Source organism: Protopterus annectens, chromosome 2.part2 (assembly GCF_019279795.1).
Source record: "Protopterus annectens isolate FY-2018-M chromosome 2.part2, PAN1.0, whole genome shotgun sequence".
Lineage (NCBI taxonomy): Eukaryota > Metazoa > Chordata > Ceratodontiformes > Protopteridae > Protopterus > Protopterus annectens.
In genome coordinates, this window is record NC_056730.1 from 881441740 (window position 1) to 881468458 (window position 26719).

At 39.7% G+C, this 26719-nt stretch overlaps 1 protein-coding gene across 1 annotated transcript in view; it reads right to left on the reverse strand.

Moving 5' to 3' along the window:
* EPB41L4A (erythrocyte membrane protein band 4.1 like 4A) overlaps positions 1–26719 on the reverse strand; it is a 2214504-nt gene that overhangs the window by 967142 nt on the left and 1220643 nt on the right. Inside the window, exon 10 of the mRNA XM_044064468.1 lies at positions 24638–24729. Coding sequence (XP_043920403.1) covers positions 24638–24729 — 92 coding nt within the window. The remainder of the gene's footprint in view (positions 1–24637; positions 24730–26719) is intronic.

The window sequence follows — 26719 nt, forward strand, 5'->3', positions numbered from 1 at the left end:
ATCAGGTAGCTGCAGCCCAAGTATCAACAGAATCCTGCAAGAAAAAGGCAATCAAAGCAGCCACTGCTTTAGTAGAATAAACTCTAGGCTTTGCAGGTATGGACATTCTTTTCAGTGAGTACACAAAGGAGATATAGCTGGAGAGCCACTTGGACAGGGTCACTTTGGAGATAGGCTGGGTCTTGAGCTGGAAAAGGAAATAAACAATCGGTCAGATCGCCTAAATCATTTAGTTCTATCTAGAACTTGAGTTGCCTATCTACACACAAACTATGAAGCAAATATTCTCTTTGTTACTGAAATTTGGAAAGAAGACTGGTAAGTGAATGGGCTGGGTTAAAGTAGATTCTTAAGTGACCTTGGCAAAAAGGAAAGATTTGCTCAGAGGTTAACTTTGTCCTTATGAAAAATTGAGTAAGGATGTACACAGGACAGTGCTTGAATCTCAAGAAACTCTCCTGCAACTTCCAAATGGCTGCACATTAAGTAACAGCTTAATTCTGTCTCTCCCAGTGTGAAAACAGCAACTTAGCAGAGAAAGCCAGTAATCCTGGATTTCTGAGTAAATTTCAGTAACTAACTAGTAAGTGCATTGCCTGGATGACAAGAAAAAATGAAATACAGAGGACCTGAAGGAAAATCAGTTACAAAAGGTGATGTAAAAAACACTGACTGGGTAAAGTACTGTATCTGTTCAGCAAAAAGAGGTGTAAGCTCCAGACATGACTTACAGTAATCTTGAGGAAAATATGAAGCAAATGCATACAGACCTGACTAAAATAAATGAAACATTGATGGCGTATATCAACTCAAACAATAAAAGGCTGGAAAAAATGAAAGAAGCTTTAAACAGATACTCAGATGAGATGATAAAACTGCAAATCTCAGAGGTCGAGATGAAGAAAAGGCTGACTGAATATGAAACTGCATAAGAGATGTTTCGAAAAATAATAGAATTAGAGGACAGTGCACGTAGAGAGAACCTGGGATTTTCTGCTGAACCTGGGATTTTCTGCTGTACCTGAGAAGCTGGACGGAACACACTATTAATTTCATGAAGGCACATATAACAACTAGACTGGTATTCCAAAACAGGAATTGTTAATTGAGAGGGCAAATTGTGTGCATGCTCCAAACCTGGCTTTGAGAAAACATCCTAGACCTTTAATAGTAAACATGCAATCTTACCAGCAGAGGGAGTTAATTCTGACAAAACTGTCGCAGAAGGACAAAGTACTAAAAGTGGGAGAAGGCACAGTGTTTATGGAGAATGACTACTCACTGTTCACTGAGCAGAAGAGGAATAAATTTACTCAATTACATAGGGAATGTTAAGAAGCAGGCATGAAATTCAAACTGCTGTACCTAGCTATCTTTAAAATATTTTTCCCAGGAGAAACAAAAACATTTTTTAATGACGTACATGCTAAGGAAAAAATACAAACGTTTGTCCAGCAAAAAGTGAGCTGTGAAACAGAAGGTGATTCTGCTTCTTACTCTTCTGTTAATAAAGACTACAGAGACAAACTGTGCCAGTGAAACCTTTCTCAGTGTTTTCAACATAAAATGCTTGAGAGGGGGGAAAAAAAGCACAGACATTGACTAGAAGAATCGAGAGTGCACCAGAGATAAACAGAGACAGGGTTTGGGAGATGGAGATGAACAAGAATAGAACAAGAAAATCTGGAAATATTGGAATTTCTTGGACTTTGTTAAACTTGTAGGGGACTCTAAAGCATATACCCTACTTCATGTCAATAATGTTTTGAAACTAAAATCATTAACTTGGAAAATGACAAATGTGGGATTACAAACCAATAATTATATTTGTGAAACAGGACAGACCAAGAAAAACCTGGAAATATTGGACTTGTTCTAAAGCATATGTCCTAATTGGGTCCCTGTCAGTTCAGCGAAAAATCAGTTCAGTGAACATCATTTTCAGTGCACTTACACTGAGCATGCCATTCGTCGAACTGTTCATACTGAGACTGTGGTACAGTGAGGATCGGGAAATTTGCCCTTTCCCCACTGTAGCTCAATATCAGAGTTGGCATATACAATTAGCAGTGGGTGTGGGAGGCACAGCCTCCCATATGAGCAGAATTCTATGAAAGGTATTTCCGATGAAATGCCGTTCGTTGAAATGTCACTTCAATGATGCAATATAGATCCATCCTACTTTATGATAGTAATGTTCAGAAAAATACTCAGGAGAGGGGAAGAGGAGGGAAAACGTTAACCAAGTAAAACATTTTTTTTAACATTACTTAAGTGGTGCATGATTTTCTCTGCACATTATAAAGTAAAGTTCTTTTTGGTTATTTTTAAGTGTAATGGAGATACTAATGTAAATGGGTGCTTCTGTTTATTCTTTTATTTTCTTTCTCCCTTCTTCTCTCTTTCTTGGTGTTCAGTTTTAAGAACTGCAGGCATTGAAATGTAACAAAAAATGGATCTGGTTAAAAGAGCATGACAAAAGAATAATTAGCGTGCTTGCATAGGGGAATGACTGGATTAAGGCCCTTTGCTTTATACAGCAACATGTTTTAACAGAAAGCAAGTAAATGAAAAATAATATTGATTATTATAAGGACTTTTTTCTAGTAAGCCCTGCATCTGGTTCTCATGTCACTAGCAGACAATCTGATAAAGAGAAATAGCTTGGAGAAAATGTTTTCTAAAAGCTTTCAACTCTTTTCCCAGCTGGGATAGGTATAAAGATAAGACAAAACCAGACAGCACTTAATAGAATCACAGGCTCTGCCTTGCACCTTAGCATGGATAATCTTTCTTTCTGTTTAGCTCAAGTCTGTGTGTCCGTTTGAAACATTTGCTCCTATTAAGGGGGGTAAAACTTCAATATTTGAAGATGTACATAGTTTTGCGTGCTATTATTAAATTGGTAGGTTTTAGGGTGTATTGGGTGTATGTTTGTATTTTTATTTGAGGGTTTTCAATAAAACAAAAAGTTCTGCAAGATGTGACATAGACTCAACTAGAGATGACAAGAAACAACTGTATTCAAGATATCAAACAGTGTATGCATGGAACACAAAAGCTGGAACTAGATATTTAACAAAAAAGCTGTTATACATAAAAGGTGGGAAGAATAATCCCTTAAGAATATGATTCTTTCTATGATGTCTGTAAACATTAATCATCTCACAGACAAATACAAAAAAAGGAGTAGTGAAGTATATTAGAAAGTAGAGTGCAAGCAGCTATGCTACAGGAGGCACACTTGGAAATAACTGAACATGTGAATTTGTTAAAGAAAGGTTTTCAGGGTGGTCATTCAGTGGAATGCCTGGAGCAAAGGAAGAGAGAGGTACTTATATTAACTGCAAGAGGAGCTACAATAGTAATAGAACAGGAAAAAAATGACAATATTGTAGAATTTATAGTACTAAGGGTCTACTGGCAAAGGAGGAGGATTACATTGGCATGTATTTTTATTCCACTGGAAACTGTTATAATGGAGCTAAAGAAAATTCTGGGAGAAATAGTCAGCTTTCAGCAAGGAATATTACTTATAGGTAGGGACTGGAAGTTGATTTGCAACAGTGAAGATGTGTCTTGTAGAGCCAGAAAGGGAAATACAACAAAGGATGGTAGATTTTTAAAGAAATTTATGAAAATGTTTCACATGGAAGATGTGCATTCAGAACTAGGAATTCAGAATGAACTTACATATTATTCCCCAAGATACAAAAACTGGGCTAGACTAGACAGAATTTATATTTCATATTAACATGTGAACTTAAATGAAGGTTTTGATATGCACCCAATAACTATTTCAGATCAAGAGACAATAATAACTAAAATAAAACTACGGTAATGAAATAAAAATGAGACCCTGGCACTTTCTCGCCTATCTGTTGAAAAGAGAGAAATTTTAGGAATGGGTAGTGGAAATTACTCAGGAGCTATTAGAGAATATAGAAATTTCTTCAGAAAATATTGCCAGGGATAAAATTAAAGTGGAATTTAAAAACAGGGTGGAAATAAAAGAAATGCAGATAATAGTTAAGAAGTAACAGGAATTATTTAGAGGGACTGACAGATATTAAATTATTGCAAAATAGGGGGAATCTCAAAGAACAAGAAGAGGAGCAACAACAGAATGCTAAACAGAAAATAAGGGATTACCTCGATACTATGCATGAGTTTAGAAAGACTGCTGTTAAGCAACTGCTTTGACAATACCTCTAGAGTACAAAAACTTTTAGCACAACAACTCAGGGAACAGAAAGTAGAAATGGCTGACACAAAGCTTAGGATGCCTACAACAAGGAAGATAACAAAGGAGTATTAGAAATATTTGGAAATTCTATGAAAGTCTGTATAAAGCAGAGAAATATGGAAATCAAGAAAAGGTACACATGGAAAGGTTTATGGAATAATTAAATATGCCTAGGCTAGCGGGAAAGGAGGCACAACTACAAACTGTTAGAATAGGAGGAAATGAGATAAAAATGGTGGTGTATAACCAATCTACGGGAAAGTCCCCAGGAAAAGATGGTATTCCTGTGGAAGTTTGCAAGCTAGAAGGGAAAAAACTGACTGCTAAAGATCTGGAAGGTTTTGTTTAACAGTATTTTAAGAGGAGGAGAAGTACTAACATCCTGGAAGAAAGCGGTAGTAGTTCTATTACCTAGAAAGGGTAAAGATCCATTAGCTCCAGCATCATATAGGCCAATTTCAATACTAAATCATGATTATAAAGTGTTTATGTCTACAATGGCTAAAAGAATGTCAAAAGTGATGCCAAAATTGATAGATATGGATCAATGTGGTTCTGTGGAGGGGAGACAAACATTGACAACATAAACAAAACACTGATGATCCAGAGGGAAGAAAAATGTAAGAAAATACTACTGTTGCTGGTGGGTCTTGATGCAGAGAAAACATCTGACACAGAAAGCTGGGATTTTATGAGCAGAGCAATGGAAGCATTTGCATTCCCTGATAAAAATTATAAGGTTGATTAAGAGGATATATGAAGGCTTGGAGGCAAAAATTAGTGGGTGGGGTCCTCTCTGATAATCTCTGCTTGAGCACAGGAAACAGGCAGTGGTGTCCCGTCTCCCCTTTGTTATTTCCATTTTATTTTGAACCACTGGCAAAGAAAATAAGGGACTCAGAAATTCAAGGATATAATTGGTCTGGTAGTAAAAAAAGCTGGCTCTATTTGCAGATGACATTATTTTACAGCTGACAAAACCCAGAAAGGGACATTACAGTACTGTGGAACATAATGAAACAGTTTCAAATCTTTTCAGAATACAAAATTAATGAAGCTAAAACAAAAGCAATTGTGGTAAATTATGTACCCACATACAAATTGGTTCAGTAAGATCCATATTTATGGGGCCATGATAAAATTAAGTGTTTAGGAGTATGGATTAAAATGATACTGGTGTGGCAGCTAAGGAAGTCACTAAACAAAAGATAATAAAAACACTGAGAAAATGGGAGCTCTGTTAAATGGATATCGATAGGAAAATACAAGCATTTAAAATGTTTTAGTCCGTTTAGTTTTATAAACTTGGTCAGGCATATTTTTATCAACCAGAGGAGAAGGTGTGGATAGCAATTAATAAAGAGCTGTAGGATTTTACCTAGGAGGGGAGGATGGCAAGAGTCAAGTGGGATAAGCTTATTCTTCCAACAGAACAGGGCAGATTGGGATTACACGAGTTGAAGGGGTATTTCAGAGCAACACAGTTAAGGCTCTATACAAAGCACAAGCAGAAAATATAATTCAAAGTGGAAAGAGATGATGATGAAATTGGAGAAGCTCAAGTAACAAGGAGAGACTGGGATTTTGAATGCAGACCTTTAAGGAGAACAATAATTATACAGAATATTATATTCATAAAGTAACAGAAGGTCTTCTAAGAACTAAGCCAACATGGGAATGGAGAAAGGAGATTTTGCCAATAGGAATGACTCCAATTAGGGATACAGACAATAAAGAAAAGGAGGTGGGAATATATTGGAGAAAACTGACAAAGGAACCAAGGTATTGGGAACAAATTACTACAGAGGGAATGGTAACAATGTGAAGATGCCAAGAACTTATTTGGACTGCAGGCTAGAGATCACCTTCCATATCAAGGACTGATAGAGTATAGGTAAAGAGAAAGAAATAGGGGGGGGGTCATAAATGAAACAGCAGCAGTGACAGAGCTTTTAGTAAAATCTAGAACAGAAGTTGCTGTTAAGAAAGGAATAATTAGTATAGTATATAAAATATTGCATGATAGCTGTAAGCATCAATCAGAGGAGGTTAGGAAGGATTGGGAAGAGAGATTAGATATGCAATTCACAAAAAAACAATGGGAGGATATACACGTCTCCCAAATATGCAACACAATCTAGAAGATTTAGGATCTTTGCCCTGAAGTGTTTACATGGGTATTTTTATACCCCAAGCAGACTTCAAATAATTTTTCCTCACATAGACAGCAAATGTTGGAGGTGTGATGGGGAAGAAGGAGGTAACTGGGAACATATTTTCTGGGAGTGTAATGAGTTGGCAGACTTTAAAGTTTCCCTGCAGACTGCTCTGTCAGAGATGCTGGGTGAGCAAATTGAAGTAACTAGGGAAATGATTTTTTTGAACTATGATACAGAGTTGGAATTGCTTAGACATAGTAAGGTCTTGCTGAGTCTAATTATGATGGCTGCCAAAAAAGTAATTACTAGAAAATGGAAGTTAAAGTCTAAACCAACTTTACTAGAAGTAGCTAAGACAGTAACAGAGATAAAGCAACTGGAACTGGCATGTTTAAAAAACAGTAGGAGCAAATTACGGGTCTACTGTATATATTCGAAAACTCACTTCTTCAAATATAAACAGTAGACCCCGCGGTTACACGAAAGTGCACTTCAGCGAAAATGCACTTCCGCAAACATCGGTTCAACGAACCGATAAAGAACACAGTAACTTTGTTTTTTCAGAGGGGTGCCCCCATGCAGGGGGCTGTGCCCCCCACCCCCCTACTTAAATATACCAACTCCGAGATCGCACTACAGTGGGGAAACACATAAATTCCCTTTCCCTACTGTAGTGTGCTTCGGCACCTGTGTTCTTTAACGGTTCATTGAACTGTTCTTCACAGAAGTGCACTTTTGCTTAAGTGCACTTTCGCGTAACCGAGGATCCATTGTTCATTTTCGAACAAGTGGATTTTTTTGTCTTTTTCAGCAGACCAGCAAATTACATACGAAAAATGGGAAATATGGGATCAATACATGCAGAGGAGAAACAAGGTTTAAAAGAGGGCAGGATTTGAATGAGCTATGTAATGGCTGACTAACAATGACTGGATACATTAACTCATTCACTCCTGTAGAGCTCAGGAAGTTTGCACTGTAACTTCCAATGGGCGGAGCTTAAGCCTTTTGACAGAATAAAATTATGTCCTCACATTTCAAACAAATGTTTATATCCCTGGAACCACAGGGTTTATTAAAGAAGTATAAATGGCAAACTCTTCAGCACAAACTATGTTTATAGTGGTAGCGTTCTTTAGGTTCTAGGTCTTAAACTGAATTTTATAAGTCACAGTAAACACGGTAACTAATTACATTTGTAATATTTAGTAAACAACTTACAATATCTCAGCAACCACTCAAGCTACATACATACTGTTAATTTTACTCATCCAGCAGAGAGCTTTCATGGGAGACTAAGTATTTCTGTCTGTGTTACTTGATTGCTGAGATATTTAGAAAAATGTGGAAATTGTACCTATCTAAATTAATATCATAAAAACAACAGTTAATACCTATTTTCCTGTACTAGACAGAGATCAAATATTAATGCAGTTGGCTTGGTACTGTGTAAATTTTAATATGAACTTTTTTTAAAACCTTGTACATGGCATGATTTTGGAATTATTCATGCAAATATGAACAAGCAATATTTGACACCTAGAGGCATCAGTAGGTTAACCAAAGATGCACCTGGAGGCATCACTCAGATGTAATGAGTTAAAAGTGATGTACAATGTTTGCAGCTACAGTTATGTCAGCACAGTTTGGAATGTATGTTTGCAACTGAGATTGTTTCGCTATGGTTTATTTTCATTTATATAAATGTAACATGGCCTATGTCATACATGATAATTAAGATATTTCTTGTTAAAAAAAAGTGTTTTTGAAAGCCAGTACACTTTAAAATTAAAACAAAATGATGAAAGCCATATGTTTGACTGACAATGACTGGATAGATCAAAAATGATGTATAAAGTTTGCAACTAAAAATATGCCAATATAGTTTGTTTTCATTTACATAAATGTATGATTGCCTAAGTCAAAAGTGATAATTTAATAAAGATGTTTCTTGTTTAAAAAAAGAAAGAAAGAAACTCTCCTGGCAGAAATAACAGTTACCAAAAAGAAAATTCCAAGACAATAACTTTAAGGATACCAAAGCTGAAGGTTGAAAGGGAGGTCTAGCGAGCACATGTTGGAAGAATATCCCACAGAGGTACCGGATCTTGAATTGGCAGCAACAAAAATGTACCAGGAGGAAGGCTTTAGAGAACTTTAGAGCCATCGAAGGCATATTATCTCTGCAAATATGCAAATTGAAAATAGGAGCCAGTTGTACTTTTGTGATGGAGTAAATCAATCCCAAATGAAAAAGATCAGCCAAAAAGTCAGGGATGGTACCCAAAGGAGTTGAAAAGGGATCCAAGTCTTTAGAACAGGTCCAAGTAGAAACATGTCCACTTACTTGCATAAACCTTCCCAGTGAAGGGCTTCTGGGATGATGAAAAGAGATCTTGTGATTTCTGTCCATCACTGGAATTGAGGAAATCATGGGGTCAGTTTCAGGGAGTGTGGGTTTGGAAGACGTAGCCCTGCAGGATGGGAAATCAGACCCAGGAGTTGATCCAGCACCCAGGGAGGGTGACATAGGTGAAACCAAAGAAAGGGGAACCAAACTTGTCAGGGTCAGAACAGGGCAATCAGGATAGCAGTCATTCTGAAATGGGTTTCCTTCTGAAGACCCATGATTATCAATGGTGTCAGAGATAGGTATACTGGAGACCCAGGGGTCAAGCATATCAAAAAAGCATCCTTTGGTGACTGTCCTTGTAGAAGGATTAGGTCACAAAAACTGTTACTCTTCATGCTGGACAGGGAGGCAAAAAGATCCAAGCAGGGAGTGCCTCAAATGCTGAAAATCTGAACCACTACCTTCAGATTCAGGGACCACTCATGAAGCAGAAGGATGTTCCTGCTCAAACTATCTGCAAAAACAGTGGATTTCTCTGGGATGTGCACTGCAATCAGAAACCGCTGACAGGATATCGTTCACTGTCAAACCCTCATGGCCTCTAGACATAGGGGACAGGAATGAGTTTCACTTTGCTTGTTCAAATACCAAGCTACTAACATGTTGTCTGTTTGGGTGGCAGTCACACCCTTGGGCTGGGCCTGCAATACTAGGAAGACCATTCTTATCCCCGAAACACTGATGTGAAGATTGGTCTCAAACCTCAACCAAGTCCCCTAGGCAGTCTTCCTTTCGAAATGCCTCCCAACTGCAGAAGGGAAGCACACATTGTGACCTTTGCCTGGGATGGGAAAGAACAAAAGGTCATCCTGTCACAACCAGTGGCAAGTCCAACTACCACTGAATGTACCAATGACAGGTGTTCATCAGCAGCACCCGAAAGGCGATGGGATGTGTGAGATAAAACCATTGGACTTAGAGTCCACTACAACACTCTAATGTGGAACCCTGCTAAATGAAAAAAGCAGATAAATGCTGCCATACAGCTAAGGAGCTGGAGAACCACCTCTGCAGAAGGTTTGGGATCTTGAAGTACATCAGATCCCTACAAGCGAAAAATACTCTAAGTCTGGATAATGGAAGTTTGGCTATTTCAGTGACTGTATCAAAATGGCAGGCTGTAAATTCCAACACTTGCACTGGTTCATGTCTGGACTTGTGATTCACTGTAATGCCTAAGGACAGACACAGAGTCCCGAGCCTTGATAATAAATGCTTTTGTGGAAGCGGTGAGCAGCCAGACACCCAGAAACAGAAAGACCTGGAATCCCTTCAGCATAAGTCAGGCTACCACTGCCACCATACATTTGGTGAACACTCAGGGAGCTGTACTGAGACCAAAAGGCAGAGCCTAAAATTAGCAATTATCAGCTCCCAGGTGAAAATGCAGGAATCTCTGAGTGCCCTTCTATCTTTATGTGATGATAGGCATCCTTGAGATTTAATGAACACATCTAGTCGTCCTTTCTCAAGAGAGGTAAAATGGATTGCAGTGTGACCATCTGGAATTTGGTGTGTTTGACAAAGTGGTTCAGATTGCTGAGATATAGAACTGGTTTGTGGTTCTTGTTCTTCTTTGGCACCAAAAAGAATCAGGAATAGATCCCAGATCCTACCTGGTCTGTGGAACCTCTTGGATGACTCAGTTGGCTAGCAGTTTTTGAATTTCAGCTGCTGCTTCCCTTCACTGATAGGGTGGCGCATCTCAAAGATGCTTTTAGGAATCCTTTGCAGTATATAAAAACAGAATTGCATAGTTTTTGGATATGAATCTCAACACATCTTAGGTGAGAACCTCCCAAGCTTTTGGGTGGAGAGCCAAGTGACCCCGGTTGCCTCCAGAGCAAATCAGTTGGGCAACCATTCATGAAACCTGAAAAGGCCTCACAGAGAAAGCTCTATAAATGTCTTCGTTCTGCAAACCACTTCTGCCATGTGGGCAGTGTCCATTGTGATTACCCCCACTGCCGCAGGGAACTTTCTCCAGGAGTGTCCAAGAAAGACTTGATGTACTTTATGAAAAAAAAGAGGTGATTGCCACCTTCAGATTCCTAGAGAAGGATCTTTAAAGGGTGGCAAGGTGTACTCCATTGGCAGACAGAGTCCTTCTGTCCTGTTTCCTCTGAGCTAACGCCTCTTTGCCTTTTGGGCCGAGAGAGAAGAACTGTCAAATGAGGCACTGATGAAATACACCTTTAAGCAGTCCACAAAATTGCACAAATTCATGTATGGTGATGCCAGTGCCTGATGCAGCGGATGTCCCAAAGTGTACATGTGCTTTCCCATGTGGTTCATAACCTGGGAACACCTAACAGGTGGACAGACAGATGAACTCTCTTCAGAGATGTCCTTTTTCATGGCAGCCGCAACCATAATAGCATCAACCGCTAAACCCTTACTCTTGTGGGAGCATGCCCTTAAGAGGGGTCAAAATCCTATCCAATTTATTAGGAACTGGTTACACTAGTTCAGGTTACTTCCATTCCCTCCATGACACCAGGTCTATTAGGGCTTCCAGTGGGGGGATCCCAGGAAGTGGATGGGCCTGCACCAAAAACACTGACTCATCTGGGGAAGGGCCCTGTTGGTCAATCACCCATGTTGTTTCAGTAATTTTAATAGATTACCGAAAGAGGCATCATGGCAGGTGGATTTGGGGGAGCCCTCCCCTTCACTGACATCAATGTGCATGGTGAGGGATTCATTAGGGGAATCTATGTACTTCCTATTGCATTTGCCTTTACTACGTCCCCCCCCCCAACTGGGGAATCTGGAACAGACCTGGAAGAAACAGGGGAACATGAATGCTGGGAAACCTGGGGACCCGAAGGCATGGGCTGTCCTGGAACAAGGTGATAGAACTCCACAGGCCCAGAAGCATGGAAAACAGAAGGATACAATGCTGCTGCTAAAGCTGTCTTCTCTGAGCAGGAGAAGATCCTCTACACAGCATCAAAATCTAAAGGTGAAGCTGGAAAATGAGACCCAAAACTCCTCATATCTGAAGACTTGAGTATGGCACCAGTATGGGGTGCTAATATGACTGGCTCTGACTCCGGGATTGGAATAAAACTGTTGAGTGCCAAAGGTGACAGGGATGATTCTGAAGCCCGGGGTGTTGACCATGAACCTACAGCCTTAGCTCTAAGGCATGCTTGTCTCTGACAAAGCTGGAGTTGAGAATGTCAAGGAATGAGTCAGCACCTAAAGCAGCCAAGCTGACAGGGGGGATGGCAGCACAACCAGAACCATAAACATGGAAGGTAAAGGGACCGGCGAGGGAAAAACAGTGGCTGGAGCTGAAATTTCAGGAAATCAGGCCGAGGAGGCTGGGAGGATTCCTAGCTGTATCTGGGTCTGCAAAAACGATAGAATCAGCTGTTCCATGTCAGATGTCTTAATACTACCAAATGATGTAATGGACCTGGTAGAAGATGCCACCAATGGCAACTTGGAAGACCTCCATCCTGGGATCAGATCTGAGGTATGGATCTGAACAGGGGAAGCTTGATCTGGGCTCGGGAAGGGGATGACTCTAGGAAGAACTCTGCTTTTGTGACAGGTGAGAAAACTATTCAACTTGGCCACTGAAGTTAAAGAGTCTTTCACTGGGAATGCTGAGTGTGGGGGACTTGGATGTTTCTGACATTAAAATAGGTAACCGGTGCTGAACTGGTAGAGTCAGACCTGATGGTGTCAGAGCTAGAGGCACTGAAGTTCAGTGAACTTTCAGCTCCAGGTGATCCTCAGCAGCTGAAGAGGACCCCTTGTGATCTCCTTGCTCCTTAGAATGGAACTTCAGATCTTTGTCCCAGGATAATTATTTTCCCTTTTCTCAGATTTCTTTCTGGGAGAAGAAGAGGATGGTGAAGGAGGAAGCATCATTTTTAATATGAGAATGAGCATGGCTTGACATCAGTTAAGTACTTTGGACCTAAAAGCTCCATAGGCTGAGCAGTCCATCTCTAAATGGGCAGCACCCAAACAATACACACAATGATCATGGGCATCTTGCAGAGGTAGTTTGTGCCCGCAATCCACACACTTTTTAAACCAAGACTCTTCCCTTCTTCATAACTGTCTACACTAAAGGTAAAAGCACTAACACACAACAAAGCACTACCGTAACACTGAATAATATCAATAACCTAGCAAACTACACAATTGCACTGTACAAGGAGACAATACAACAATTTCTATAGCTAAATATGTCTTTATATAATAGAAAGAAATACTATAAGATGTTCTTTTTTTATCAGAAGGAAAGCGAGGGAAAGCACAGACAGAAAGACAGTACACAGTAAAAAAAACTTACCCTAACAGCTAAACCTAACCAACTACCTAACATCTAAAACTAAATCCACACAAAGAAACTAGGTTAAAGGAAATGTATCCAAAAACTAAACTATAGTTAACCACAAAAGGATACACAAGTGAAGCTGAAAGGACCACAATCTACTCTCGATGGCAGCAAATGAGATCTGAGGATAGAACAGAAGAGTAGGATATTATGGGTAGAGGAGGAGGAGCTCTCGAGCTGAAGACTCTAGAATGACCAGAGTCAGATTTGAGACAGAGCCAATAAATCAGAGGTTGAAGCCAGAAGGAAGAGACAATATCACATCACTACTTTCTTACTTCAGTATCACTATCATGGACAAAAGTCACTGCTGAAACTTCCCCACCTCACATTTAATGTACTTCTGACTGAATACTTTCCGGAACTGCTTTACCATATAACATGCAAGTTGCATCATTAATTTTTATACAAATATTAATAAGATTTTTTTTTTATTTACTTCATTAATCCCGTCATTGTTTTTCTAAACTGTAATGGCATGAAGTAGGGTTTCTGCTTTAGAGTTCACTCGCCATTTTAAAGTAATCAACAAACTTCCAGCCTTTTCAGTTACTTCATGCAGAAGTGTCTAAGCTACAGTTACATTTCTCCCATTTAGTCACTAATTTAATTTTGTTTCTAGCTTTCTTCCTGATCATCTTGACTTCTCAACATCAGTCTCAGGTTCAAGAATAGATATTTCTGATTTTTCTAGTCAGCTCCTGGGATTTTTTTCTGTCACACAAATACTGTCCTTTGGAACAATGGAACAGGTTTCACTCACTAAGTCTCTCTATGTGCTTTGTTATTGTGAAAAGAATGAGAAGCAGAGTTCCCTTCAAACTGATGCCTCACTTTTTGCGTAAAAACTTTTTTATTTCCTTCCTAGCCTGTTCTGCATCCAAAAATATCTTTGATCCTGCAGGAAAAAATATTCTTAAGACAACTGGATACAGCAATTTGAATCTCACTCATCCTCTGATTTCTGGAATAAAATTACTCCTCTTCTGCCTGGTATAGAGTGAATAACCATTTCCCACAGACAGTCAGGTGTTTTCAGTTTTAATACATTTCCGTTCAGCCACAGTCTTCTGAGGAGCAGCACTTTCTGCTACTACTACTGCATCTTTACTAATATAGATCTTGGCTGCTTTCTTGTGGCTAGACTTGGAACATACACATGATGTGCTCTCTCCATTAACAAATCCTGCCATGCAGCACCAGGCCAGCTGCTTTTTAGTCCTTTAATAAAATTAATATAATCTGTTCCTTGGAATTTCTTGGTTGCAGCAGAAAATTTCAGGTTTTGTCTGCCTAGTTGTGTTTTCTAACTTTATTTTAAAACAATTCTTCTTATAAAACCTTATGTTCAGCCAGTCTTTCCTTCACATCAGTTTCTGATTTCTGCAATAACTACTTAAAGCTTCTTATACTGTTTCCAGCCTTGTGTCATTTGATGTTGTATACTCCTCCAGTGTGTCATTATTTTAAACATCTCTGGGTGCATTTGATTTATTTTTCCTCTAAATTACTGAAAGCTATCTCCTGTACTTGTTGTCATCTTTCGTCTTTTCCCGGTTAGGGGTCGCCACAGCGGAACTCCGGTCCGCTAATGATTGGCAGTAGATTTTCACGAATGCCAAGGAGCCAGCTCGACATTCAACCTTCAACAAAGGCACGCCAATTTACGCATGTCTTTCGAACGTCCATCCAACCGTGGGGAGGACATGCAGACTCCACAAAGAAGGCACTCCCCGCACTCCAACCGAGGATTGAACGGGAGAACCTCTTGCTGTGAGGCAACAACTAAAGGTGAAAACTGAACTGCATTTTGCTGAACAGCTGTAAGGCTCTTCTTCTCACTTACTGGAAGCCATCTCCTGTACTAAAGCTTAAAACTGAAATGATTTTTGATTAATAGCTGAAAGGCTCTTCTCAGTCATTTTTTTTTTTGTCTTTTCTGAGTGATTCATGGGTTCATAGGTAAGTACTAGGGTAGCTTCCCTTGTGGATTATTTTAAGCCTAGCCAATTTCCCCTTAGTGAGAATCAAACCCTGTACCTCTTATCTGTGAGGTAGATGCCTTAACTATTGTGCCCACTCCCAGTCACTACTATATCACTTACTTTCTCCAGATGTCTTCTTTGCTGGCATCCAGGCAATTTAATTACTAGCCAGTAAATTAATTTTACACAAAATTATAACTTTTACTGGCTTTTTCACAGCAGCATTTCTCAGTTTTCACACAGGGAGAGCTCTAAACAAATTGCTGCTCAATATATAGTCGTAATGGAAGTCCCTCGACAGCTCAAAGTGTTACTCCTCTGTGCTACATGCCAACAAGTAAAGTTCAAGTTAAACTTCTCACTTATGTTTCTAAGCACCTATTATCGCTAGAAGAATTAAATGTATTCATTGTCATCATTAAATCTGCAAAGATGTTAACTGTAAGGGAAATACTACTGGTAGAATAAAAGCTCTAATAATCTATACTTAAATGGAACTTTTATTCAGCTAGTTACAAAAATAAAGTAGAATGTTATCTAATAATCTATACTTAAATGGTGCTTTTACTCAGCTAGTCATAAAAATAAAGTGGAATGTTATTAGAGCCAGATCTTGGATGTGATGCATTCTTAATAAATATACTTGAGAATTTTAACTTTGAAAATTCTCTAAGAAATACTTTTGTTTTATCTAGAAGTCAACGATGAACCATGCATGTTTATATTCTAAAGGAAAATGCTATAGTTCTTGAGGAACTCAGCATTATTACTGCTCAGTTTTTATATCTATTACAATCTACACAGAGCACAACAGAACTATCTTTAGGCTATACAGCAATAATTCACTAGAAAGACAGATAAACTGTCAGCCTTATGATTTTAGTGATGCTACTCTAGGTTGCTGCTCCCGCACTAATCCAGGCCGATCATTCTGTCCTTCCTTGTTCTTGGAACCAAAATCTTTCTTCCCTTACTAAATTTAACATCCAAACTATCCCATTTCTCATGGAATTCCAATTTCACTCTACCTATCTCAAGCTCATTACTACTCATTTTTATCTACCTATCTCAAGCTTCCTACAGTCTCATCATATTCCCTCCTCCTTGTACTTCACCTCAGTATAGTGCCTTAGCTATCACTGTTTAGAAAAGTAACACTAGCATAGGAACAATCAGCCATATTCCTATTCATACACCATACCTGTATCTCATAAATATCTACCACCAAATCCATGATATTCATCTACTGATCAGTCATTTCTCTATGATGGCACAAGCTATTTTATGAAAGTTTGTTAGCTTTCTTTTTTTTCCACTTTGTATTACTCTCTCAGTTTTTATTGTTTATGTATAAACTATTTACTACCTATATTTACCAAAGTTATGTATCCTTGATTGTTATCAATTTCTTGTAATGATTGCAATGTGTTTTTGTAATGGAGCTTTTCTCCACGAGCCTCCACTGAAAAAGAGCCATTTGCCCAGTCAGACGTCCACAGTAAACAAATAAATACTATCTTGCAATGTTTCCAGAACAACTAAAAGGAAAGAATGTGGAATCCATGCATAAACATATCCAGGACTTTTGGAACTACAGGGTCTATATTACATGTTCGAAGAGTCAGTTCAGCGAACAGCATTTTACATCGAAAATGTAATTCAGCAAACTGTTATAGTAAGATCATGGCACAGTGAAGATCAGAAAATTTGCCCTTTCCTCACTCTAGTGCGATCTTGGAGCTGGTATATATAATTAGCAGGTGGGGAGTGCAGCTCCCCCACAAGAGCGAGTTCGACAAATGGCATTTTCGCTGAACTGAATTTTCGGTGTTATGATACAGACCCGAACTACATCCCAACTTCCGCAATGTAGCCCTCCCCTCTACCACAACTGAAGCCATAGCTGGCTGTATAAAAATGCTACTGTTTCAATGTAGCTTAATTGCTGTACTAGATTCATGGCATTATGTGCTGCAATTAAGCAGATTGAATATGAGAAAAGAAACTGAACAAGTATGTCAAAATGCTGCTTTACATATCTAATTTAAACAATTTCTCTCACATTTCAGGTGATCATGCGTTACTAAACCAGTGATAAATAAATAAATTACTTTTGAAAAGTGAACACTGTTGTGTACATGGCTTATACCTTGTTGCACAATGATCACAACATTCCAGATTTTGGCTTCTGCATTTTAGTTTATCCACAGTGGTAAGTCTGGTATCTTAAGTTTTGCAATTCAGTGAAAGGTGTATCTTGAAAATTTTAAATGTTTCCACCTCTGATTTGTGGAGGTCATTCAAATAATCAACTTTCTTGCTAAGTGGTCAGAGTATTCCACATTACTTCTGCATTACTTCCACCTGTGAGAACTTGACTGAATTCAGTTTTTAGGCATCTGATTTGTATGAATCTATACACAGTCCAGGAACAACTATTCAGTGGATCTGGAATGATCAAGCCACAATTCAAAATACCCTAGGGTTAAGTTATTATGGCAGCGTCATACTGCAAGCTTGTATAGTCTAGCAACATGTGTTTAACTTCTCTTTGTCCTGCCTTCTTAAAACAGCCTACCAGTGCTTTATGATACTCCTTAATAAAGAATGTTTGGAACTAAATCTGGAAAGAGTAATATGTTGCGTAAATATGGTAATTTTACCTTAAATTCTTAATGTAATTGCAGTGATCTATTTGCAAAGAGAAGTATGCCAGAAATATAATGGAACCATAAAAGTGAATGACAATTAATTTTCCAGAATTCAAAAATGTGGAGCCAAACAACACCTTAACACACCATAACATTATCTGAGCAATGTCTGGCCTATAAATTAAGATAATTGTGGATAGATAAGGTGACAGTTTTAGGCAATATATCTCTGCAGGTGGATGAGCAGGACTTGTTGTTGAAATTAGGCTTACATGTAGTCAATAAGTACATCCTCCTCAGACATTTTACAGATAATTAATTTGTTTAACTACTCAATTCGCTTCATCAGTATTGATAGCCACAATGATTCAGAACTATAAAAATAAAGAGAAATGTTTCATCTTCAGCTCAACAGACTATCATCCTAGTTTTCAGCAACAGAATGCCCTTTACAGAAGATGGATTTTAAAAAAAATTAAGAAATGCCATGTTGGCCCACTAACAGAAAACACAAAGACATTGAAACACAGATATGATCCGTCTTCTTACTAGTGTTTCTTACATTGTAAAATCTTGGCTCTAAAATATTGTTATGCAACTTGTCTGTTCTTTAGTGACTGCAAATGTATTACATGATGTCCTTACATTCACCGTTGCAGTATTCATTACAAATGGGATTCCCTGCCTTGAAGCCCACCGTCCAGCCAGTTTACCAAAGTCTACTGTTGCTTTCAGGTACACTGAACGTCACCTACAAACTCCTTGCATAGCATAGGGTATAAAGGTGCCATTCAGGCGTACCACACTCTGAACTTCTTTGCCGCCAGTCTGAATGCTGTTTTTGTTGGTCTGTTACCTCCATCTGTTTTTGCCGTTTTCTGTTTGTTGGCATTCTGGGGATTACTCCTGTTTGCTGATGTCCTCACAGTTGCAGATTAAGTACCCATGTGGGTTTTTTGTTCTTTTTCTAATTGTTTTGTGCTGTTTGGGGGGGGGGGTTAATGTCATCCAGGAAGGTTAACTGATTCCCCATAAAGATCGCCACGATAAGTGTCTTTTTTGTCTAGGAGCTACTCACGACCATACGTCTTGTTCAATTTGTCAGGTGTTTGTCCCTAAAACTTTTTGTAGTAGGCTTTCTTCCCTTTCACTGTATCTTGAGAACCAGCGTCTTAAGCTTCTTGCTAAAGATACTATGGATGGAACTTCCTGCCCTGAGGGTCAGCCATCAGGGAAGAAGGTGCAAAAGGTAAGACCAGAATCTTCCACTGTTCAGCCTCAGCTTGAAGTTTCTCCTGAGGTTCTTACAAACTCGTAGACTCATCTGGCTGTATTGTCAGATTCCTCTGCCACATCTGGGTTGGAGGCCAGCAAAGATCTGGTGGGCAGCATGTCCAATGAGTCTTTGCAAGCGTCCATTTTGGGCATTCGGAGGAACCATGGTTGATTGTTTCCAAGGGGTCTATGGGGGTTCTGTAGTTTCTTTTTAGGGAAGACGTTCCTACTACAGTTGTGGAATGCCATCCTGAGTCAGTGCCTTCTAAGGTTTCTAGGACGGACATCCCCTTAAAAAAGATACAGAAAACTAATCATGTTTTTTTTTTTTTGCTGCTAGGGAATCAGAGCGAGTGGCAGGCCTTTACTCAGGGGTTGTTTAGTGCTTTACTGTCATTAAGTTCTCCTCAAGGGGTTTTGGTTCCTGCTCCTCCTTGGTCCTCTTCTTCCCCTAAAAGTCCCAGAGAATTGAATTCTTCTGAGCAAGAGTTGAATTCTGATGAAGAATCCCTTGCTTATTCTACCCAGATTCCTTCGTCTTTAGACTACAGGTCTGAGAAGGAGGACTCTCATACTCTAGATAATCCTTCTGAGGAAATTTCCTTTGGGGACACAATCTCTAGGATGATGGAATTTTTTAAGTGGGATTGTGCCCAGGTTTCGGATATCCATAACAGGTACTATGAGTTACAGCAGATGGAATCTCCTACACCTACGACCATTCCTCCTGTCTTGGCTGTTTTATTGGATGTTTTTTCCAATGCCTATAAAGTGCCGGATTCTCTGCCCCCTGCTCCCAAGAAGTCTGATAGGTTTATAGGGTGCCTGAGAAGCATTTCTTTTTGTTTAAATGTCCTGCTGCTGACCCCTCTGTGGTGTCTGTAACCTCTGATAGGCCATTCAATTGCTTCCTTCATCCAAGTTACTGCCTTCTGACAAGGACAGCAGAACCATGGATAGGCTGGGTAAGAAGGTTTATACTTTAGCTACCCTAGCTTTTACGGCTATTATCAGACCCATATCTCTAGGTATGTGTTGGATTTTCTTTCTCAGGCTTGCCAGCTTTTTTCCGATCTTCCAGATGCTGAGAGTAAATCTTCTGCTCTTTCCTTGCTAAGGACTTCCTGTCAAATAGTTCTTCATTCTATTAAATGTAGTTATGAACCAGCAGATGCCTCTTCTAGGGCTGCTGCTTTTGGTTGAGTTCTGAGGAGGTATTCTTGGCTTAGGCTTCAACCTTTACCCGATGATATTAAGGCTAAGTTGATGGATGCTCCTCTGGATAATAAACTTTTGTTTGGGGAAGTGGCTGCTTGTTTATTTAAGTCTCTTCAGGACAAGGTGAAGGCTTTACGGTAGCTTATTTATTTATTTAACATTTTTTAACTGGAAAGTCAGACTTGGAACAAAGCCAATTTTCAGTGGAGGCCCACGGAGTAATGCTCCAGACGCATGTCTTTAAAATGTGGAAGGAAACCGGAGTACCTGGAGAAAACCCACATGAAAGCAGGGAGGACATACAGACTCTGCACAGAAGGCAGTCCAGCTGAGAATTGAACCAGAGAACCTCTTGCTGTGAGGCGACAACGCTACCGCTGCACCACTGTGCCATCGCTTAAACATGTCTGCTTAAACATGTCTTTGTTTCTCCTGTGCCTAAATTTCAGCAAAAAACTCTTCTAAGCCAGCCTTTGTTTATAGGCAATCTTGCTATCTTTCTAAAGGTAAAAAAGGTGGTAAATGGACTCCTCCTGCTAAGCCCAGTCAGACTCCAGGGATTCTAAAGCCTTCATTTCCTGACAAACCAGGTGCTATCTGACTATCCACCTGTTCTCAGCCACATTCCTCTTTCTCTTCGCCTTTCTCTTTTTGTTTGGCTCTGAATCACCCAGGATTCTTGGGTTCTGTCAATCATTCAGCAGGGGTACTTCATGGTCTGGATTTCCCATCCTCCTTTTATCGGCATTCCTCAGCCTCCTCAGAGATGACTTCTTTTTTTTCCCAGAGGTTCTTCGAGATCTCTTGTCTCAGGGTACTATTCAAGAGGTGCCTGTGTCCCAAAGGGGAAAGGGTTTTATTCAAGAATGTTTCTTGTGCCCAGAAAGGAAGGTACTTGGAGACCTGTTCTACACCTCTCTCACCTAAACACCTTTCTGAAGGTGCCTTTCTTTCAGATGTTCTGCCTTCAGTCCCTTTTTCCCCTCTTGCTTTCTCAGGCCTTTCTGGTGTCTCTGGATTTCAAGGATGCTTATCACCATATTCCGATCCATCCTCTTTTCAGGAGATTTTTGTGTTTCTCTGTTGCTTCCTGGCATTTTCAGTTCTGAGCTTTGCCCTTTGGCCTTTCTACTGCCCCAAGAGGATTCACCAAATGCCTCACTCTTATGATTGCTTTTTGCAGGCTTCAAGGGATCCACATCTTTCCTTCCTTGGATGACCTGCTGATTCGGGAATCCTTTCCTGAGGTCCTATTGCAAAATCTTAGTTTTACCATTTCTCTTCTTCAGAGCCTGGGGTTCACAATAAACTTCAAAAAGTCTTCTCTGACTCCTCAGGATCATGTCTTTCTGGGTTGCAGGATTTAGACGGTGCCAATGCTGGCATCCCTGCCTACTACAAAGGCCTTAACTCTCATTTCTTACTTTCAAACTCTTCTTCCCCTGGCCTCCATTACAGCTAGGCAGTTTCTGAGAGCTCTGGGGTTCATGGCTTCCACCATTCCGATGCTTCCTCTGGCCAAATTTCCAGTGGTTTCTAAAGTTGGTGTGGCTTCAGCATATCCATCCTCTAGACTTTATAGTTCCTCTTCTCCCGTGTCTCAAGAAAGAACTTCTGTGGTAGATTCAGGCGCTGTCTCTGAATCCAGGACTCCCTTTTCAACCTCCTCTTCCCACTCAGGATCTGCTCACAGATGCTTCAGATGTGGGATGGGGAGCTAATTTTGACTCTCTGAGGGTTCAGGGAGTGTGGTCGCCTCGTCAGCAGGTGGAGCACATCAACGTCAAAGAGATGACGGCTCTTATGCTGGCTCTTCAGGCCTTTCATCCTCTCTTCTGTGTGGGGCCTCTCAAAGTATTCAGAGACAATACCACAGTTATGTGGTATATCAACAAATGGGGGGGGGGCAAGATCTTACCTTCTTTGCGGGCTGGCACTTTTGGTAAGGGATCTGGCCATCAAGTATCAGGCGACTCTTCAGGCAATTTATATTTATTCAGATCAGAGCACTGTGGCAGACACTCTGAGCAGGTCCTTCACTCAGCCCCACAAATGGATGTTTCACAGGGATGTGTTCCTGGACATTGTTCACCAGTGGGGTACTCCTGAAGTAGATCTCTTTGCTTCCCCTCTAAACAGACTTGATCTGTTTTGTGCCAAAGTCCCAGGACCTCTGGTATGGAATGGTATGGAAGGTGGGCACCCTCTTATTTTCTTGGAAGGGAATGTTTCTTTATGCATTCCCTCCCCGTCTTCTCATTCCGAGAGTCCTGTTCAAGATTCAACAGGACGCTCCCAAAATCTTGTTGGTGACTTCCTTTTGGCCATGACAGCACTGGCTTCCTCTACTTCTGCATCTAGCCTAGGGCAATCATCACAAGTTACCTCACAGGGTGGATCTCCTCATACAAGACAAGGGGTCTCTCATCCATCCCCACCTGTCCATGCTTCAACTGACACTGTGGGTGATAGTATTTTGATCCCTCATAGACACCTTTTTTCTGAGGACATGCTGTAGGTCCTGTAGGAGGCCAGGAAACCTTCTACTAGAAAATCTTACTTGTCTAAATGGAAGAGGTTTTCTATTTGGTGTCTTTCTCATGATCTGGACCCACTTTCTGTACATGTTCCTTTGGTTCTCTCTTATTTGTATGAGTTGTTTAATGCTGGTTTGGCCAATTCTTATATTAAGGCCCACTTATCAGGTATTTCTGCTTGTCTGCCTTTAACTCCCCTGTGAGCTTCTAGATTTGAGGCTAAGCTATTTCTTAAAGGAGTCCTTAATATTAGACTTCCCAGGAAGCCTGTTCCTCCTCCCTGGGATCTTAATTTTATTCTGGAAAAATTGACTCGGGCTCCTTTTGAGCCTGCTGTTTCAGCTTCCTTGCAACATTGTTCTTGGAAGGCAGTTATTTTGTTAGCTCTTACTTCTGCCAGATGGGCGTCTGAGTTGCAAGCCATTATGGCTTGTCCACCTTTTTTGATATTTCATGAGGCCAGGGTGTTCTTGTGTACTAATCCTTCTTTCATGCCTAAAGTGGTTAATGAGTTGTCACTTGGTCAGTCTATTAATTTGTCTACTTTTTCCCCTCTCCACAATCTGACAGTGCTGCATACCTTAGATGTGCATAGGCAGCTCAAATTTTATTTGGATAAAACTAAAGCTATCAGAAAATCAGACTAGTTGTTTGTTTCATTTCATCCTAGGACTTTAGGTTTGGCTGTTTCCAAGCAAACAATTTCCACTTGGACTTCAAAGGCTATTTCCTTTTGTTACACTTTTCATGGCAAGAGCCTTTCTTCTTCTGTAAAGCCTCAGCTGTGGCTTCTTCTGGTGCTTTTTTCAACGGCTAAGACACTAATTCTGTTCTTGAAGCTGCTACCTGGACTTCTGTGCGTACCTTTACCAAACATTACCAGTTGGATGGCATCTCCAGTGCTAGAGCTGGTTTTGCTGCTGCCATTCTTCATGGCTTCTTAGAGGGCTTTGCTGCTACTTCTTCCCCAGATTTCTTCTTGAGCTTTGGCACTCTCCCATTTGTAATGAATACTGCAGCGGTGAATGTAAGGACATAGTACAGTTGTGTAAAGTCTTACCATAACAGTAGATTTCCCTGCCTTCACCGCTGCAGTATTCACTCCCTCCCTCCATCCCACTAGTTTTTTTTTCCTTTGTGGATGTGCAGGTTCTTTTTGGTTTTCCTTGGACTGCTGTTCCTACTAGGGCAATCAGTTCTGAGGATGGTACGCTTGAACGTCACCTTTATGCCCTATGCTACACAAGGAGTGTGTAGGTGACATTCAGCATACCTTGAAGTAATGGTAGACTTTACTAAACTTGCCGGATGGTGGGCTTCATGGCAGGGAATCCCATTTACAATGAATACTGCAGCTGTGAAGGCAAGGACATCTACCATTATGGTAAAATTTTACACAACTGTACTATTTTACTATTTAGAAAATTTTCTCTGGGACTTTTATCCCAGTAAACAGGTGTAAAATAAACAAATTAAACAAATAACCCAAAAAATAATAATGATAATTAATTAATTAATTAATTAATTAATTAATTAATTAATTAAATGTACAGACAGGAAGTAATATGATATGTGAATTAACATTTGCATTCTTTCCCTTTTTGATTTTATCTGAAAAAATATATATGCTCCCCAATCAGTATTTAAGTGACTGCTCAAATGGAGGTTTCAATCTTATTTTTTACCCAGTCAAAAACTTTTTAAAGGATGTCTGACTGATAAAATGAACAACATCCAGGTATCTCTACCAGATGCCGGACTTTAACAAAAAAGATCAACTAATATGCTTTTACCTGTAGAAAGTGTGACATTCCACACAGCACTTCCAAAGGTGTTTACATGCAGTTTTGCTTGGTGTTTCAAAAAAGAAGGAGGTTTCTGTGCACTGAAAAGAGAAATAAAATAAAATGGTTTTCCTCTGTAGTGTATGATGATTTAACTGTGATTTGAAAAGTAAATGAAAATACTTCCTTTAACAGCTAGGCATCTTATGACAACATATTCAAGGAAAAAAAGCAGAAAAACTTCTTCCATCAACAAGGAATGCTTTATCTGACACGATCTTCCCATTTTTTTATACTAGGAAACAAAAACTTTTTACACTTACCTAAAACAACATAAGGTCTTCCATAGTACTTCTGAATTTCTGCATATATTTTAGCACTTTATCAGCTTATGAAGATTATTTGTATAAAATGCAGAAATGTTACTGGTGTGCATTTATCTGCTTACTTATTTTATTTACTTTTAAAAGACTTAAACTCACATAACCGAGGTGTACTACAGTGTGTGTGTGTGTGTGTGTGTGTGTGTGTGTGTGTGTGTGTGTTGTACCATTAAGAAACATTTCAAAGACAGCACGTGCATATAAATAGCAAGCACTTGCTAGCTTCAGTGCCATTTTAAGAGTACAGCCAGCGAGTTAGCATGTACAAATCAGACAGCTAGTTTGTTTATAAATGTATCTAAGTTAAAGTTATTAAACCTCAATCCTTATGTGTTTGTACATAATAAAGCTGCTTGAACAGAACCCACAGAAGTTCAACTGTTTTACCCTGACCAGAAGAGCAACACTAGGTATCTCTTCCAGACGTGACCTGGGGGTCAAGCTATAACAAGGGCTTTTTAGTTACATGAGACTCATAACAAAGAAGATAGCTTGCCTGTAAACTGGCTCATAATAAGAAAGCATAAAAATAGCCAACTCTTAAAAATAAGCACTACAGATACAGAACTTTATTTTATGCAAAAGGCAACATGAGTAGCTCACATAATACAACTGTCAGAAAACACTAGATAAAAACATAATAATAGTAAACCTACCTCTTAACTCACTTGTCATCTATTGGCAGGGCACCTACATTTGAATGCAACAAGCACAAGAGGACAAACAACTTCAGCATCTCACTGAACATTTTTACTGCTGCAGATCTGATCTTTCTGAGAATACTGACTTCATAGCTTTGGACAAGCTGCCCCAAGTTACCACAAAGTGCAAAGTCTGATTTCCTGACCTAGTAAAATCTTGCTAGATAATCTGAAATCACCACAGGAAATATGCCTGTTTAAGATTCAACTAAAACACGGCATAAGGACTAAAGTTAACTATGCCCCATGTCTAACTAGGACAACAAAAGCCTTAATAAAAGCCAGAGACAATGCCTGGAAAAAGAATAACTCTATCCAAGACAGACAGAAATATCAAGAACTACAAAATAAGGCCAAAACCCAAACAAAAGTAGATAAAAAGAACTACTTCTTAGACATCCAAAACAAGCACTCTAGAAACCCCCAAAAGTTCTGGCAGACCATCAATACCCTTCTAAAACCGGGCAAAACCACCACCCCATCTCCTAAAAACAATTCTGATAATGATAGCATAGCTTCAGAATTCAACCATCACTTCACAGAATCTATCCTCGCACTATCTACCCAACTATCCAACAAGAACACTAAAACCACCCCAACTGTAGAACAAACTAACATACCCACCTTCACACTCTCACCTGTACCAACCTCTTCAGTTAAAAACTACTCTCTAAACTAAAACCCACCACACTCGCAGCAGATGGTTTACCCACAAATTTTCTAAAATTAGCTGCAGAATCACTAGCCTACCCTGTCTCAATTCTTATAAACCACTCTGTACAAGAAACCTACGTACCTCATCTATGGAAGGTGTCACATATAATTCCCCTTCACAAAGCCGGAAACTCCTATGAACTATCAAACTACTGGCCAATTGCTATCTTGTCCCCCCCTTTCCAAGCTTCTGGAGAAATGTATTCACACCCAGGTAATGCACTTCTTATCCTCACATAACCTCCTCTCCCCCAGACAGCATGGTTTCCGACCAAACCGTAGCACAACCACTG